Here is a 15529-nt window from a genome sequence, read left to right on the forward strand (position 1 = left end):
GCTCACACGGATGGGGACGCAGACAAGGAGGAGTAAGAAGAACATCTCCTTCTCTTCTTGTCGGTTGTCCCAAATGACTGGTGGGTTTTGGTTTTCCCACATTTCCTTCCACCCTTTCCCATTCCTCAAAGCCCCCCATTCATTCATCTCTCTTATACTTCGTTCATCATTGACGGTTATACCGAGACCACCAGACGGCCGCAATGGCTGCAACACCAACGATGCCTCCGATGATCAATGCCGTGTTGGTTGTTGACACCTCTTCGCCTATAACGCACGCACAAAATGTGATTAGCCGACAGTCTCGCAATGTATCGCAGCGGGAAGTTCATCACGGTCGAGATCGCCCTTTGTCTCGGCGACTCCAGTGACTAGTAACTTACGTTGTTCAGGGATAGAGTCAAGTTCCCTCTTGACATTCTGTCTGAACTCGGTCAGGACGTCGCCCTCCTTCTCCATGCCAGCTGCCACAAGGGCAATGAGGGCGGCGCCAACTCCACTTCCGTCCTTAGCGATGCCAATGCGGATCTTGTCAGCACCCTTGGGGCCGATGCTCTCAATGGAGCGCAGGGCCTCGTAGATCATGTCTCTGAAGAAGGGGTAGTGCTCAACCAAGCTGCCGTCGACACCAACATCAATGACCTCCTCCGTCTCGTCGTCAAGCTTGCCGGACTGGAGAACAATGGCGCCAATGGCGACAGCTGACAGGCGAGCTGCGCGACGGCCGACGGAGCCGGCGACGGCCTTGAAGGCCTGGGCATCCTCGAGCGAAGGGCTGTACACCAGCATCTCGGACTCCAGCTGCTGTCTCAGGGTTGACAGCTCGGGGGTGTTGTCGGCAGCGGCAACGGACATGATGGAGCTGTCCAGGCCCCACTGCTTGAACATGCCGGACTGAGCACCGATGCTTGTTGTTGACTTCCAGTCGTTGAAGCTAGAGTTCTGGTCCTTAAACAGGGAAAGCTTCTCGTCCTTGAGCATGTCAAGGATGGTCAGACGGACAATCTCGCCCAAGAACATGCCAGAGACACGCTTCTCAAACATCTGGATGCCGGGGTTGACACTGGCCTTGTCCAGAGCATCATCCCAAGGGGTGTTGGGCAATACGTTGAGCTGGTTGTCGAACGAACCCCACTCAGTGTTCACAACCATCTCGCCAGTAGCAGCCTCGAACTCGCCGACAATGGGCTTCTTGATGTTGGACAGCTTCTCGAGGTAGGCGCCGTTGGTGCCAGTGCCGAAAATGGCACCCAAGATGGAGCCGGACTTGCCGGTAGAGGTGTAGGATCTCGCCATCAGGGTTCCGACGGTGTCGTTGACGAGAGCAGCAACGCGGACGGGGAGGTGCAGCTTGTCGATCTCGACCTGCAGCAGAGCACAGACATCCTTGCCGACGGCATCGGGAATGTCGAAGCCCTTGGTCCACCGGATCAGGTTGCCCTTGTTAATGCCAAGCTGCTGAACGGGGAAGCTGAAGGTGAAGCCCAGGCGGAAGACGTGCTCGTCGCGGTAGCCCTCGGGGGCGCTGTAGGTTTGACGGCGGCGAATGTGCTGCTCAAAGTGCTCGGCGTGGTGTTCGCGAAGGAAGAGCTCAATCTGCTTGGCGAGGAAGGAGAAGAGTTCCTCGGCGGTCTTGGCGACCATGAGCTCCTTGGGGATCGCGACCTTGCTGTATGTGAGATTGAAGGTAGTGTCACCGTTGAGCTGGACGGAGCACACGCGGAAGTTGGTGCCGCCGAGGTCGACAGCGAGGTACAGGCCCTGTAACAAGTGTCAGTAAGTGCACTCCCGCAAAGTGGGTTTGCGAATGCAAAGCTTCGTTGCTGCACAATTTACCTTTTCAGTACCATTGGGCACGCCAGTGACGTAGGTCGGGATCTGGCTCATGCTAGATCCATCTTTTTCCAGGCCAGTTTCTGCGAATTGCCAAAAATCAGCTCACTTTTCTCGACTGTTGAGTATTGCCGTGCAAGATTGTTTTTTTTTTTCCGGCGCAAATATTCGGCCGTGACAACGACAGTTCCCGCAGGTGAATACCTGCAGAGAGCGGGAGCGCGAAGGGAGAATGGGCAAACTTACGCATTTGGCCAAGGAATTCGCTGACGGCACGGTTGAGGTATGCATCGGACAGCTCGAACTGGTCGACGACGCGTTTTGTCTCTGCTTCGAGCGCCATTGTGAGAGGTATGGAAATTGGCGGCGTGGTTGGAAAAGGCGCTGGATTTTCGCAGACGGGCTCCTGGAAGATTTGTGCCGAAGGAGAATAGAAGGGAGGAGGCGGGTAGAAGAAGTTGTGAGAGGGGAATGAGTAGGAGCGAAGCTGCAGTTGGAGGTGCGGCGGAAGGAGCTTGGTGTCTCGGAGGAAGAGCTGCGTGAGCTGTTTTGGTACAAATTAGTCCAAGGCAATCTTCGTTGTAAGAGGAAGATGAAGTGATTCTCCAGATAAGAGAGGGAAAAGATATGAGGAGAAAGAGTTTGAACTTGAGAATTCGAACAAGGCAAAGCCAGGTAAGGTAGGAGGGTGAGGAAGGTGTGTGACAATGGGAGAAGAAGGTCAGACAGAGCGAAGGTGAGGAAGTTTTTGGGGGAGCTCTGAGGATGATGTATGTGACGAAATCGCAGTGGAATGGACGGGGGATGGGGTTCAATTGGCATGGGAGCGAACATGGAGCATGGGGAGCAGGTGTGGAGCTGATGGTTGCTGGTCCCATGGAGCAGGGCGACAGGCATGCAAAGTAAGGACCGTAAGGTAGGTACTCGCCAAGGTACCTTGCCAGCACTCAACACCACCAGAAAGCAGTGAGGTAATGTCGTGGTGGGGTGACTGAGGTGGTCCGTCTCGTGCTACAATCCGTAGACACGATTTTCCTCCAGCTCCAAGCCTCCAAGACTCTTGTCTTCCACCTTGGGTAACACAAGTCCAACGACATTTTGGCAATTGGCCATCACGACAGAGGTCGCCCAGAATAGCGAAGCCGAGGCCAAGGATACGGAACAGGGACGATGACCAAGACCCTGCCACTGGAGTCGTCGTTGACTAACTCTCAGTTGATGATGCCCCAGGTCTGCATGTGGGATGCAAATGCCATTGGGTCACATCCAGGCCTTCAAGTTCTGCAAGTCTCGAGACCTTTTTTGTTCTCCCTTTCCAGATGTTGGGCCGGACGGAGGACCAAGCTGCGCGACGAGAATAGGGTCTTCTGCAGCACGACCCAGCATGGTGAATGGACGGCTACAGCTGCGTGATGTGAGGCGAGATGCGTCGCCGCGGAAAGCTGGAACTGGAACTGGAACCTGATCCTTGGAACCAGCTCTGCCCTTGAGGGGCGTCGACTAGGTACTGCGGGGAATCGTGCGCCCGTGTGTATCCGTACAAAGTAGGTCCAGTAGCGTAATTCAGCGAGAGAGGCCACCCAAGTTGCCCATAGTTTGGCATGACGACGAGGTACGAAGGCGGCGGCAGAGTCCGGTCAAGTGCTCCGTTCCTTGGCCTTGGCCCATGGCCCTGCTGGCAAAAGCTCGGGAGCCGAAAGCAGCTCTGGCCGCTTGCCATTGGATCGTGGCTTCAACTTCGGCCCCGCCGTTGGCCCCAATTGGGTTCCGGCGAGGTCCCGATCATCGATTGCCTCTCATCTCTCATGTCGCTCGCTCGATTTTCTCGCCCGTTTCTCCCTCACCGAGTTCCCTGCCCACTGCTATTCGTTCTGGCCTGGTCTGCTGCAGCTGTGCGAAACATCAAGGCAGGTAAGGTAGCCAACCGCTTGACCATCCATGGTGAAGATTCACTCAATGAGAGTCTCCGGCGCTTCTCCCGGCTCAAGTCGTCTGCATGCTGCCACCCCATGTCTCCTGCTCCCCAACAAGCAGATTCCCCAAAACCTGGGCCCCCGTGGAAGTCCGCATATGCCCCAGGGGAAAATTCCCCCCAAGTTTGGGACATGGGATAAGGTACTCGGACAACAACCATATCCATACCCAAGGCACCCAGGCGGCCAGGCCACCACGCGCGAGACTGACGCTGGCGGCGGCTCACCACCCACTGCACTCGCAGGGCTCTGAGTCTCTGACAGGCGACACTATCACCCCCCGTCCCATGGTGGCCCACTTCTACGCCGAAGAAGCTCCCGTTTCCATCCACAATTGTCCACACCCGGGCGGGCCACCGAACATGCCGGAAGTGGGGAGACTTTGATCAAACACAAGACGAAAAATTGAACCCACGGAAAATGAGCGCATGCAACTACACCACGCCGTCGCCCGGTAGAAAACAAGGGGGTCGGGGACGTTGAGTCTTTTGAGAGACTATGTGTGAGTTCAGGGCAATGGTTTGGGATATGGGGATCCATGGTCAGGTAGTGTGAAGTGTGTGGTAGGTTTGTCTGATGGGAAACGACGGATACAACGAAGGAGAATCTGCACTGCTGCAGAGGTACTTACTAGGACGAGTGCTAAAAACACCACCGAGCAAAGGCCGTACCAAAATGAGGAGACCCCATGGGAGACCAGGAAGCTGCTCCTCCTTCTCCGGTGTCTTGGTCCGTGGCCCTTGACGTGACCGTCGCTTTTGTTTGTCTCGTTGTCGATAGTTTCGACGTTGCCGCCATTGATACTGCCAGCTTGCCTCAACGCCACCCCGTACTTGCTCATACTCTGCGTATCGTCGTCAAATGCCTCGTCTGATGCAGCTATATTCGATAAGTCTTTCTGGTTGGTAATATCACCTCCCCCAGTCGTTGACCTTGACTGCTGTTGCTGGTCTTGGAGGTTTTGATAATCGACACCAAGAGCACCCGCGCGCCAATCGGCGCCTCCACCCCGGACGTAGGCCGACAGTGTGCCGGTGATTGACAGCTTGAAAACGCTCGGATTCTCGCTGCGGGCGCGTTGCTGCACCTCACTGCGAAAACACCAGCGTTTTGCTGAGATAAAGTACCAATTTGAGCGCTCCTATACGGGAGTCCCAGACTGAAGTGAGGTAGCCCGGGACGGGATCTAGCTCCGGTGAAGCGACCGGATTGACCTTGGTGCGTGCAAGTGCAACCTGCGAGACGCAGCGCAGTAATGGTGTGCGGCGTTTGGGTTACGGAATAACAGCGGCGAGCCGCGACAGGTGGTGCCAGTGGTGACCTTTGGCGCCGAATTTCTCCCTCTCGGCCCTTTGGAGGAGACAGAACACGTTTAAACGGCCCGTCTGTAATTAGTTTCCCGGGTGTGACGCTGCGGATAGACGAAGGAGACCCAGGCCTGGCGCCCCAATGAGGTCATATATGGGGATCCCGGGTGTACCTAAACTGGACTCTCGCAAAAGGTGGGAAGACCTCTGCAGGGTTTGCGCCAAATTCTGATGTCCTCGTGTGTCGTTTTGTCGTGGATTCGTGGGTTGCGCCAGGCGGCGGGGGGGCTAGTGGGGAATAAAATCAAAAGATGATAATTGTGGAATTATGAGATGAAGAAGAGAACTCCGTACTGGAGAAAAGGAAAAAGGCGGAGAGGGCAAGAATCTAGAGTCCTTTGTGGCCTCGAAAGTAAATCGTAAACGCTTTGTCTCGTTCAATTGCTCGTGATAGTCGTGCGCTCGTCACGTCAGACCGATGATCAGGGTCCCTCGGTTCTAGGCTGCTGGGTCCTGGATGCTGGGTCTGGGTTCCCGGATCTTTGGGGGTCTCAAATCTGAGTCGGTCGGGAGATTCCCTGGTGCGTCTTGGTGGTGTTCGATTCAGAGCGTTGGTGGCTTGACTTGATATTAATAAACTGGGCTCCTCGGCTTGCGGGTGCCTCTTCTTTAGCATTCCGTGTGCCAAAACGAATGTCGCTCGGTCTGTCTTCTTTTTCTGCTGTTGCTTCCCCAGCTAGTGCCTGCAGTCGTATGTCATGCGACCGCAACGAATTGGCTTTCCTGGCTGGTCCTGTTCGAAGGAAGTCGGCAGAGACGCCGTAGCGTGAGGTGACGCAGTTGCTCCAGATGCAGTGGTCTAGCCCTCTTACAGATCGGGGGGCACGTCAAAGTGCAGAACCAATCTTGATAACGAGGCGTCCAAAGATGCTTCTACAGTTATGGCCAGAGCTTCCCGGTTTTCGTCTTGGCAATGATGATGGTAGCAGCCGTCCGCCGTGGTGGTGGTGCGGATAGCGTGTAATTCTGATCAGAGTGTGAAGATCGAACGCTACTCTGATTTGCTAGCGTAGACTGTCGCACAATGGGCGGTCGCCGTCGGACTACTTATGGTTGACGTGGAACAAACTGAAGGCGAGATAGGACGGCCGCTTCTTCAAAAATTGGTGGTTTCAGGAGGAAACAAAACAGTCGAGCGAAGAGGCGACAGGTCAAGTTCAGGTCAAGGCAAGACGAGACGAGAAGGTAAAGAGCAAAGAGGAGGTTGGCGCGCAAGTCGATCCGTCTTCCCTTGGTCCCCTCCTCTCTGTTTCTGTCTCTCTTCCCTCGTCTCTCTTTCTCGTCAGCCGAGGCGGGTTCTCCTTCTCGAGCGCTTCTGTCGCATAAGAAACACTCCTGGGATTGGATTGGAGGAGGGGGTGCGCCGGATTTGAGATTTGGGTTGACCACTCAGATCGCTATCGAACCGTTGCAGGGTCCCGCCCAACTGTGCGGTGTGAGCTGCAGGGCCAGGGTGCTTGCTAAAGTAGACTCTGGATCGTTGGAGAGGAGAGGATCTTTCAGTGGCCTTGCTGTGAATGAGAGCCGGTTACGGAAGGGGAAGATAGATGGCGCTTGGCCGCCTTGAGATTGGCCAGTGCCGACAACCTGACTTCTTGGACAACAGGAGGTTGAAAAGAGGGAAAAGGCTGGGAAACACGGAAGGCCAGAAACAAAGCACACGATGTGCCTTGGACCGTGGGCGAAGTTACGAACCTTCCATACACTTGAGTATTTGGGAGTATGGTAGGAACGGCTCTCCCAAAAAAGGAAGGAAGTTGGGGAGCTGATGAAACGGAACCCCCAGCGTGACCACCAGGCCCCTGCCTCCAACTGGCAACAACGATGGGAGCACGGAAGGTATTTCCCCCACGACGTCGCTCCCCAGCATTTGGGTGGCGGCTGCCACAAAATACCCGGCACTCAATATCATCTCCAGCTGGGGGAGCCTCGTACACGAGCGACATGACAGGACACTTGGTCTTTTTCTTTTGTTAACTTCCAGAAATTTCCATTCCACTAGGTATGTGCCATGCCGTATGTAGCAGTAATCCCATCCACGTATCATCAACTTTCCTCAATGGTGTTCTCTACCCACTGGACCATCGATACCATTGATATGGTAATGCTTCTTTGCTTGCCAAACTCCCCACTCCATTCCTTTCACTCAACCTCACTTCGTTCGGAGATAGACACTGTGCCACTGATCCTCGTTCATCTATAATTAGCCCTGGGCAAAGTTCCTCTTGACAATGAAAAAGGACATCATAAGAAGAGCAGCGCAAGTCATAAAGACGGCGTTTCGATGTCCATCTCCTGTTTCTTCGTTAGCAACGATTCCGATACTTGGACTTATCTTAGGAACTTACCCTCTTCATCCAAGCTATGCGCCACGACAACAAACACGTTGAGAGGTAGCCTCAGCAGACTGTACACGCGACCACGCACCCCGTCCTCGACAACCTGACTCTTCAGGAAGGACATGCTTGGGAAGTAGGCTCCAATGCTGGCCTCAACCATGCACAGCGCCCAAAACAACAGTTTCTCATTGTCCAGCACGACTGCTCCGGACAGACAGCAGCTCACCACTAGCACGACCAGCATAAGGATAAGCGATGTCGTCTCCTTGGAGTGTGTTTTTGTGTAGAGCGAGAAGAAGGAAGATCCAGCCATCATAGCGCACATGAAGCTGGAGAAGATGAGCCCGAAAGGCAGTTCCTCGTCTGAGCCAGCCTTGGTTCGCGCGCTCTTCAGCGCAGCAGACCAGAAGAACACAAAGAGGTACATGGCTCCCTCGAAGAAGGTCGACGTCAGGCCTAATGACAGGATTCGCATATCGGCCAGAATCATCTGGATGCCGCTCTTGACCTCGGCGAGTGATGTTGTTGCCGGGCCATGCTGCTTTGTTCCGTAGTTCTCGCTCCACCCCTTCAAGATCAACCACATGGCCGCCCCGGAGCAGACCACACTTGCCATGAAAGGCCAGACGCGGCCACCCAGCGAGTTGACCAAGATGTCACCAACGACGCCAGACAGGATTGCAACGATGGAGCTGATGGTGGTCATGTTGCCAAAGATGGAGCCTAGTTTAAGGTTCGTCCGCGAAAGACCACGCTGGTTGTATTCCGTAATCAGCCAGGCCTCGAACACACTGTACAGAAGTGTCGTCGAAACACCGCCGGCGAATCGGCCGAGAAATAGGATGAAGAGGTTGTCGGTAAGCATCGTCAGGCAGGTGAGGATGTAGGTAGCGCAGTACGTAAGGCAGGCAAGGCGGCGGCCGTATCGATCTGCCAGCTCGCCGGCAAAGGACGCGGAAATGGCGCCAGACACGAAGCCTGCAGCGTAAAGAGCAGCCACGACCCTCTCGGGGATGTTCTTCTCGTATCTGTAGATGGCATAGATATGGGGGCCCTGTCCCTATGTTAGTCTGATTGATTCCATGATAGTAGTCGCACGGCGCATTACCTGGAGCCAATCCGCTGCCATTGCCAGGGCGTAGACCGGGAAGAAGTCCAGCTGGAATTGGCGGACTGCATTTTGAGATTCGACGGGCGAAGAGAGCAGTTGCTGATGCTCGACATCTCCTCCGTCGGAACCCTCCTCCGAGTCGGCAGCCTCCTGCTTCAGCTCCTCGATGACTTCTTGTTCCTGGCGCTTGTACTGCTGGTAGAGCAGATACCCGTTGCCCGCCGCAAAAACGGCCAGGTTTATCTGGTAGAAAGCCATTTTGCCGCAAGTGTGACTTTCCAAGTTGTGTAGAAAGGTAAAGTCTTGTTTGTAGAGCTTGTGGGACGTTGGATCGGTATAATAAGGCTGTCGACGCGGCAGACCAGCATTCCACGAGCCAAGTATCAGTAGGCGTCGCGTATCTTGGGATATCCTGACATTCGTGGTGTCTCAGCTGCCCTTTGGTCGGTGGCGCCTCAGCTTGGCATTTATTGGAGGAAGCTGGAGCGTACTGAAATGATGGAAGAGACAGAGGCCCAGAATCGATGTCGAGGGAAGACTATCACATTGTAACAAGAATGGCAAGGGGCAGTCGCTTCTTTCTTTGGTTCCTTCTCTCCCATCGGCACGGTACCTGCGGACCTGCGTTATGCCAATTGCACTTGCCAAACATCAATCGGCAAGCAGCTGCGACGGCTTACCTTAGGTAGGCTTCCCTGTCTGGAAACGGATGAAAAAGAGGACAGGTTCGTCAACATGGGACGCCATGCTGATTCAGTGGCTTGGCTGCGCTATTGAATCTGTAACGCGGCCCCTACAGTTGTACCTGCCGCGACTGCCATTTTCTGCGTGCGATCTGCCGGTCCCCTAATTCCCCTTCCTGATAGAGTTTGGCTGGCTTGGTATCCTGAGTTTAACCCAAATGTTGCTGCCACCGCGGCTGTTCCAAACCAGCGGAGACAGATCCAGCGTGTACTGCGTACGGACGGGAGGGAGAAAGTTGTGACCAATGAGACGTCGTCCGTAGCTTCCAGCTTGGCACCCAGCTCTCGGCCCAAGCTTGAAATGAGAAAGGAAGTGTTGGTGGCGGACACTAGCCACACTCAGCTGTTCACCATGAACTGATCGAAGGATACTTGACTATTGTACTGTGTACTTGGATCGTACCTGCACATTCCTTTCGATTGGCACGTAAGAAGACGGCGTGTTGTCTCGCGTATCAAAGCCTAGAAAAGGGACAGGAAGGGAGAGAAGCGGCACGCAGACTTGCGAGCAAAGCCTCCCTCGAATGCCCCCCGCACTTACATAGAGCTGGTTGAAAGCATGTAGGGCAATTTCACCACCCCTCAGCTCAATGGCAAGTATGGGAGACCGCACATTGCATTGGATGAAATGAAAGAAAGAAAGATCCTCAAGGGATGCACGCAAATCGCCATGAATCGGCGTCGAAGTTAAGTGCGTATTTCACCAAACCATGTCTGATGTAAGGTATGTCTCGTCGCACCGATACCCGGCCGCCGGTATGTCAGGATGCTGCCGGCCATAACGGCTCGGTTTCAATCGACAGGTCTCCAGATTACCAGAAGCGGGTAGGGAGCGATTGGACGCGGGCCCAATGCGTTCGGGGGCAACGGCCGGAGCCCCGAAGGACCCCTACGGCGCCCTTCCGGACACGTGGACATATCCCGGCCCACGGCGTCACGGCGACAGCGATACTGGGGACTGTCCACGCGGCAGATGCAGTCCACATTCTTCCATGTTCCTGGTAGAAGTTACTCGGACCTGGCCGTAGCCAGTCCGGAGCCTCCAAGCTGCTCCGAGGAACGTAGGCCCACCGAACGGACGGGGCTGGGGGGCAGTGCTTCCATTGGAATTACGCGGATTCGAGAAGCTTAGGTCGCAGTGGGCAAGGCGGAGAAGAGTTTGGCGGTATCCAGGACGCGTGGGACCCTCGTAACATTTGTCCACAGCAGGAACAAACACGACGCAACGGAAGGGTGCCAGCGACTAGGATCCGGGACATTGACAGCCCGACCGGAGCGACGGCGTGCCGGGATGGGTATCGGTGTGCCGTAATAGCAAACCTGGCAAAGTCCTTCCAACCATCAGATCAGTGGGAGGCTGGGGGCCTAGGGCCATGGGCGCCATCCCCTGGCCCCGAGTAGGTACCCAAGGATTGTATGCTCCAACGGCATCAAACTTTGAGGGTGCTCTTGAGTTCACGCACCAAGTGATGGAGGCTTGAAGACTGGCCAAAGTAAGACTGGCGCACTGGATAGAAGGGAAGCTTCGGCGCCGGCTTGGGGAAAGCTGCTAAACCTGAAAAGCTGTGCGGCTGAGCTTGCTGAGTTGGATCAGAGGACGGCGGCAAGTAGGGGTGCTCCCTGTCTGGCCTATTGCACGACCACGGGGCTTAGCATGGCTGCTGTGCTACGCCTCGCGACGGCTGGTTTCCATTCAGTGAGGTATTGTGGGAACAAGATTATCTCGCGTAGGGTTAGTAGGGTACGAGGCATGGCTCGGAACGAGAGGTCTCCCTCACCCAACTGTCTGCAGATGGCGTCCTCGGGTTCAAGTCTTGATGTATCTCGCAGGTAGTCGTACGAGGATGGGATTGCAGGTACAGCTGCGGCATCGGTCGGTCTTCCAGCTGGTGCTCTCGAGACGGGAAAAGATTGACGTGAGCAAGGCTTTTTGCTTCTTTGGCAGCGAGAGCGAAGAAGGGGTGAGGCCTCTTGCATCTGCATCAATATTCTGTAAGGTCGAGCGCTAAGCGGAATGCTGACGTATCTAGAGAATTCGAACACGAATGTCTCGTTGGAAACTGAAAGCCCAGTTCACTGTGCAGCCATACATCTTGAGCGCTTCCGTGAGGAACATACTGTGTAAAGGGACAAGGAGGGCGAGGGCAAGGGAAGACTTTGGATGGCAATGACTATCTATCTTATCTTAGTAACGGAAGGTGCCTTTCGATGTTCTTACTTCCTGCCATTTGGCAAGGCGGGAGGGAAATTGGCAGGAACCCAAGCTTCTAAAGTGCTGACGAACCCAAGGTCCCTTCTTACCTTACCGTACGTGCCTACCTACCTTACTTCTTGCTTCCTTGACCTGGCGGGATACCTTAGCCACAAGAGAAAGAAGGACCAGGAAAGAGAGGGGAAACGCGAGATGCTTGCCTATCTACGCGGTAGGTTTCCGTAGGCTACCTTAAGGCTTCCCCTAGTTACAGTTACACCACCCACCCCCACGTTCCTCCCCAGATACGATTACCAGGACAAAGGAAAGAGCCGTGGGTTCGCGATTGATCCGACGTACCTTACCTTCGAGCGCTTCTGGGCCAGATTCACCAAGGAAAGGGAAGTAGACTGGCAAAGAAAATGGCAGCACTTTTCGATCTCTGAACTGATGCCTCCGATTCCCGAGTTGTCATGACCCAGCCCGAAGGAAAAGCTACCGGTCAGACAAGGTCTTACAGACGGCGAGCTGCAGGTGCGGATGCCTCCCCGGCGTCAAGGGCACATCATGTACCTCGAGGTACTTGGTGCTGCGTATGGAGTACCCGTACGGAGTACACTCAATTCCCAAAGTCCTACGTCAAAAGTCCTGCATTACGATCCTACCACTAGGTAGGTATGTAGGTCCAGTCAGACACATCCCTTCCATTGAATCCTGGCCCTGAGACGCCTTGCTCGTCTGCTTCTCTAGTTTCTACTAGGCCCCTCAATAATTCTCAGGGTTCGAAGAGCCAGTATCCAGAGACACAATCCCTCATTGCTCGTCATAGGTTCCATGGCACTATGATCATTGGGCGTTGATAGTGCTCGTGTTCCTATACAGATACAGATAAGGCGAGCTGTGCCCCATGACGCTTCCATAAAGTCCTTGACTGACTTTGGCCGCCACAGACATCCGATGGTTGACACCTGAAGCCCTGGAGTTCCTGCAAAAGGACTCAGCCAAACATGAATAGATGTTGCCGGATTTCTGGGTCCCAACTCCCCGCAGCGAGGTATCGTCGCAGACCGACGATTAAGTCCATACCCTGTCTTAGTTGTCCCATTTCCCAACGCCTAGCAGATTCGCAACCACGCATCGGGAATCCCGTCCCCAGTTTTCTCCACGAAAGTCACATCAGCATGTTCCCTGCCCTAACAGCTGGCGCTGGCTCGTCAGAGCGTGTCAGCTGTCAGACACCTCTAACGGGAACAGCAGGGCTAAGGTAATTCATTGTTTATTCCTTTGCAGGCACCAAGATTGCGGTCGACTGACTGTCCTTGATGCCAGGTCTTCCCACGGGCCGTTTCAGTGTGATCGCTTGCATCCTTCATCATCAGGGTACAGCAGGTATCCGCCCGGGGTTGAGACATTGATATCCAGCTCGAGCTTCGCCGTCAACCTTGTCATGTCTTGTCATTCTACGGGGGTGGGGATGGGCAGACAAAAAACCCCGACAGAGGTCGTCCAATGTTTTGGGGTTCTTTGAGTCTCTGACACGGACACCAGCGAGAAACCAGTCTCGAGATGCCTCGTGTAGATGGCTATGGCCCCCTCCTCCGCCCGGGTCCCAGACGTTGACAACGGCGACGGAAGACGGGACGAAACCCGTCGGTGATCTGATCTAGCCGCAGACGAGACGAGAGCTGGCCAGTCAAGCACTCCAAGGAAGGTATCCTATTCAGCTAGGTATCGCACGATGCTTTGTGTGCTGAGATGCAAGTAGTGTGTGTTCTGTACCACTTGGAGGTGGGAAGGTCCTGCAATACATGTTCGTCGTACATGGATGGATACGTTGGAGGTACACACAGAGCCCAACTCGGTACTTTGTCTGTTCCTTACACACTTGCGAAGTGAGCTCTTAGGAAGTACACATGGGACTCCAGTGCTCTGCAGCCAGTCTGAACCGGCGCAGTCCAATCCAGAGGCAGCATTTGGGGCCATTGGGCGCCCTCTCAGCCTTACACTGCCCAGAAAGCGACCCGAGGGGGGGTTCCTCCACCTAGCGCACCCGCAGCTCGTTTTAGTGCCATCAGCTGGCTGGCGGGAGTATTCGTGGGTACCTTAGCAATAGCATCGCCGGACCACCGTCTGGCTGAGGATCCCGGTCGATGTCACTTTCGCAGTTGATGGCAGCAGAGAGTGACATGTGTCGTCGGAAGGGTTCCCCACTCCAGGTACACAGTTGACAGTCATCGCACAGGACTTCCTTTCGCACCTCACCTCAAGGTTTCCTTCCATGTTGGATGGGCCAAAACGGGGGGCACAGGACAGCAAGCAAGCAAGCACTCGTTGGAACATGGGCTGGGACCAAGGAAAGTGTGAGGGCGAGGGCGAGGGCGAGGGCAAACGGGGTGGTCCTTTGAAGCAAAGCGAGACCGTAAAACAGAACGAAACGAGACGAGACAATTCAATTTGGCCAGCAGAAGGACTAAGAAACAGCTAGCTTTTTGTATCCGTACGGATAGATGGGCAGGCAGGATATCCAAGACCATACTCGAGTACCCTTGAATAAGACCAAAACAATGTACTCCTCAACAGGTTGGCCTATCGGTCTTGATTCCTTGACCAGAGAGAAGCTGAATACCTAGCACAACGAACAGCAGCAGGCTATGGCTTCTCTCCCTCTCATGGTGGCTTCATCTTGTTTACCTCACCTTACCTTAGTGCACCAGTGTGTGCTACCTTCTGCTCGTGTTGCTCTTACGGATTCCATACCTGGACACCCGACCCCGCGTCCAGCCGCCCAGCCCACCTTTGCGTGAGCCTCTTTCTCCTTCAGGTTGTCTCTACCTAGGTACCTAGCGACGAAGGAAGGAAGCGTCTCGTACCGCCCATGGTCGCTTTCCCTCGTCGCCCTCCTCTGCATGCCTAGCCCACCTTCCTGCCTGCTTGCTTCATCCACAGCTCATCGTCACCGTTTCCGACTTCCGAATCTCACCTTCTTCGACATTTTCAACTCATCGTCTTTCACTGCAGCACTTTGCACCCTTGTTTTCGTCTTCTTCAATATACCGTCAGCAAGCAACGCATGCTTACCGTCCCGCACCTGAGCTACATCAAGGTCTCATCTACGCCAGACAGCTTTCCTTTCTCACCAAGGCAGAGTAAGCGAGCGAAGGGCTGAAAAGGTACCTATCCGTAAGTATTCATTCACCTGTATCCGTACCTTACATTTTGTTGCTTTCCCGGGTGCCTCACAATTGCAAGTCCTCCTGCTCCTGTTGCTTGTCGTCGTCTTGGCCAAAAGAAAGAGACAGAAGAGCTCCCATCTTAATCCACCAACCCAATTCACCATCCCCGTCGTCCATCAGAACTTACCTTACCTTACCTTGTTGAATCCTCTCACATGTGCTCGCATTCACTCATACGCAGTCTCTCTTCACCTGGTCCCGCACTCTCCCACACGCTCTCTCACAATCAATCCCCTTCGCTTTCTTTCTCTCTGCCCATTGCCGTGTGCCCTCTGCTATACTACATTACGAATACCTACCTTACTGTTGCTGCTGCTCCTTCCGTCGCACCGCTCTATACGGAGTAGGTACGGCACACCTCAACCCGCATCATCCCAGAAACGGCGGATTCATTCAAGCGCCCACGGTGGTCCACGGTCCACGAAGGACGGCCCACGCTGCACGCTCCACCCCCTCCACCCCCCCATTCCCAGCAAGCACCGCATTCTATTTTCTCACTCCTTCCCACTTCTTTTTTTTTCTCCCCCTTCGCCTTCCCGTCTTTCGTCTTCGTTCTCGTCCTGTCAAGCTCTGAGCCCCGTTGCAGCAAGCAGCAGCAGCAGCAGCAGCAGACCCAGCAGGCCCAGCAGCTGTGTGTGAGAGAGAGAGAAAGAGTCCTAGCATTTCTGGTCCCTTTCCCAGACCTGCAGAAAAAGGCTCTTAGCCAAGTCCTAAAAAAGGGTTCTTGACTTTTTCTCTG

The 15529-nt window shown here is 54.6% G+C and overlaps 4 protein-coding genes across 4 annotated transcripts; 1 reads left to right on the forward strand and 3 right to left on the reverse strand.

Annotated features, from left to right (window-relative positions):
- Window positions 1-166: 166 nt before the first annotated feature.
- Window positions 167-2176, reverse strand: CABS01_11864 (hexokinase; the record flags this gene model as incomplete). The annotated part of the gene is made up of 4 exons (XM_060545218.1): window positions 167-267; window positions 384-1761; window positions 1837-1916; window positions 2080-2176. The coding sequence occupies 4 exons, from the start codon at window positions 2174-2176 to the stop codon at window positions 167-169; spliced, it is 1656 nt and encodes a 551-aa protein (XP_060397083.1).
- A 1041-nt stretch (window positions 2177-3217) lies between these two features.
- CABS01_11865 (uncharacterized protein) lies at window positions 3218-3947 on the forward strand (the record flags this gene model as incomplete). The annotated part of the gene is made up of 2 exons (XM_060545219.1): window positions 3218-3257; window positions 3571-3947. The coding sequence occupies 2 exons, from the start codon at window positions 3218-3220 to the stop codon at window positions 3945-3947; spliced, it is 417 nt and encodes a 138-aa protein (XP_060397084.1).
- Window positions 3948-7376: 3429 nt separating this feature from the next.
- Window positions 7377-8881, reverse strand: CABS01_11866 (major facilitator superfamily transporter; the record flags this gene model as incomplete). Its single annotated transcript, XM_060545220.1, has 3 exons — window positions 7377-7468; window positions 7522-8566; window positions 8621-8881. 3 exons carry the CDS (start codon window positions 8879-8881, stop codon window positions 7377-7379), a joined length of 1398 nt encoding a protein of 465 aa, XP_060397085.1.
- A 4131-nt stretch (window positions 8882-13012) lies between these two features.
- Window positions 13013-13837, reverse strand: CABS01_11867 (uncharacterized protein; the record flags this gene model as incomplete). Its single annotated transcript, XM_060545221.1, has 2 exons — window positions 13013-13273; window positions 13820-13837. 2 exons carry the CDS (start codon window positions 13835-13837, stop codon window positions 13013-13015), a joined length of 279 nt encoding a protein of 92 aa, XP_060397086.1.
- Between the last annotated feature and the right edge of the window lie 1692 nt (window positions 13838-15529).

Source organism: Colletotrichum abscissum, assembly GCF_030869225.1.
Source record: "Colletotrichum abscissum strain IMI 504890 chromosome Unknown Scaffold_34.1, whole genome shotgun sequence".
NCBI lineage: Eukaryota > Fungi > Ascomycota > Sordariomycetes > Glomerellales > Glomerellaceae > Colletotrichum > Colletotrichum abscissum.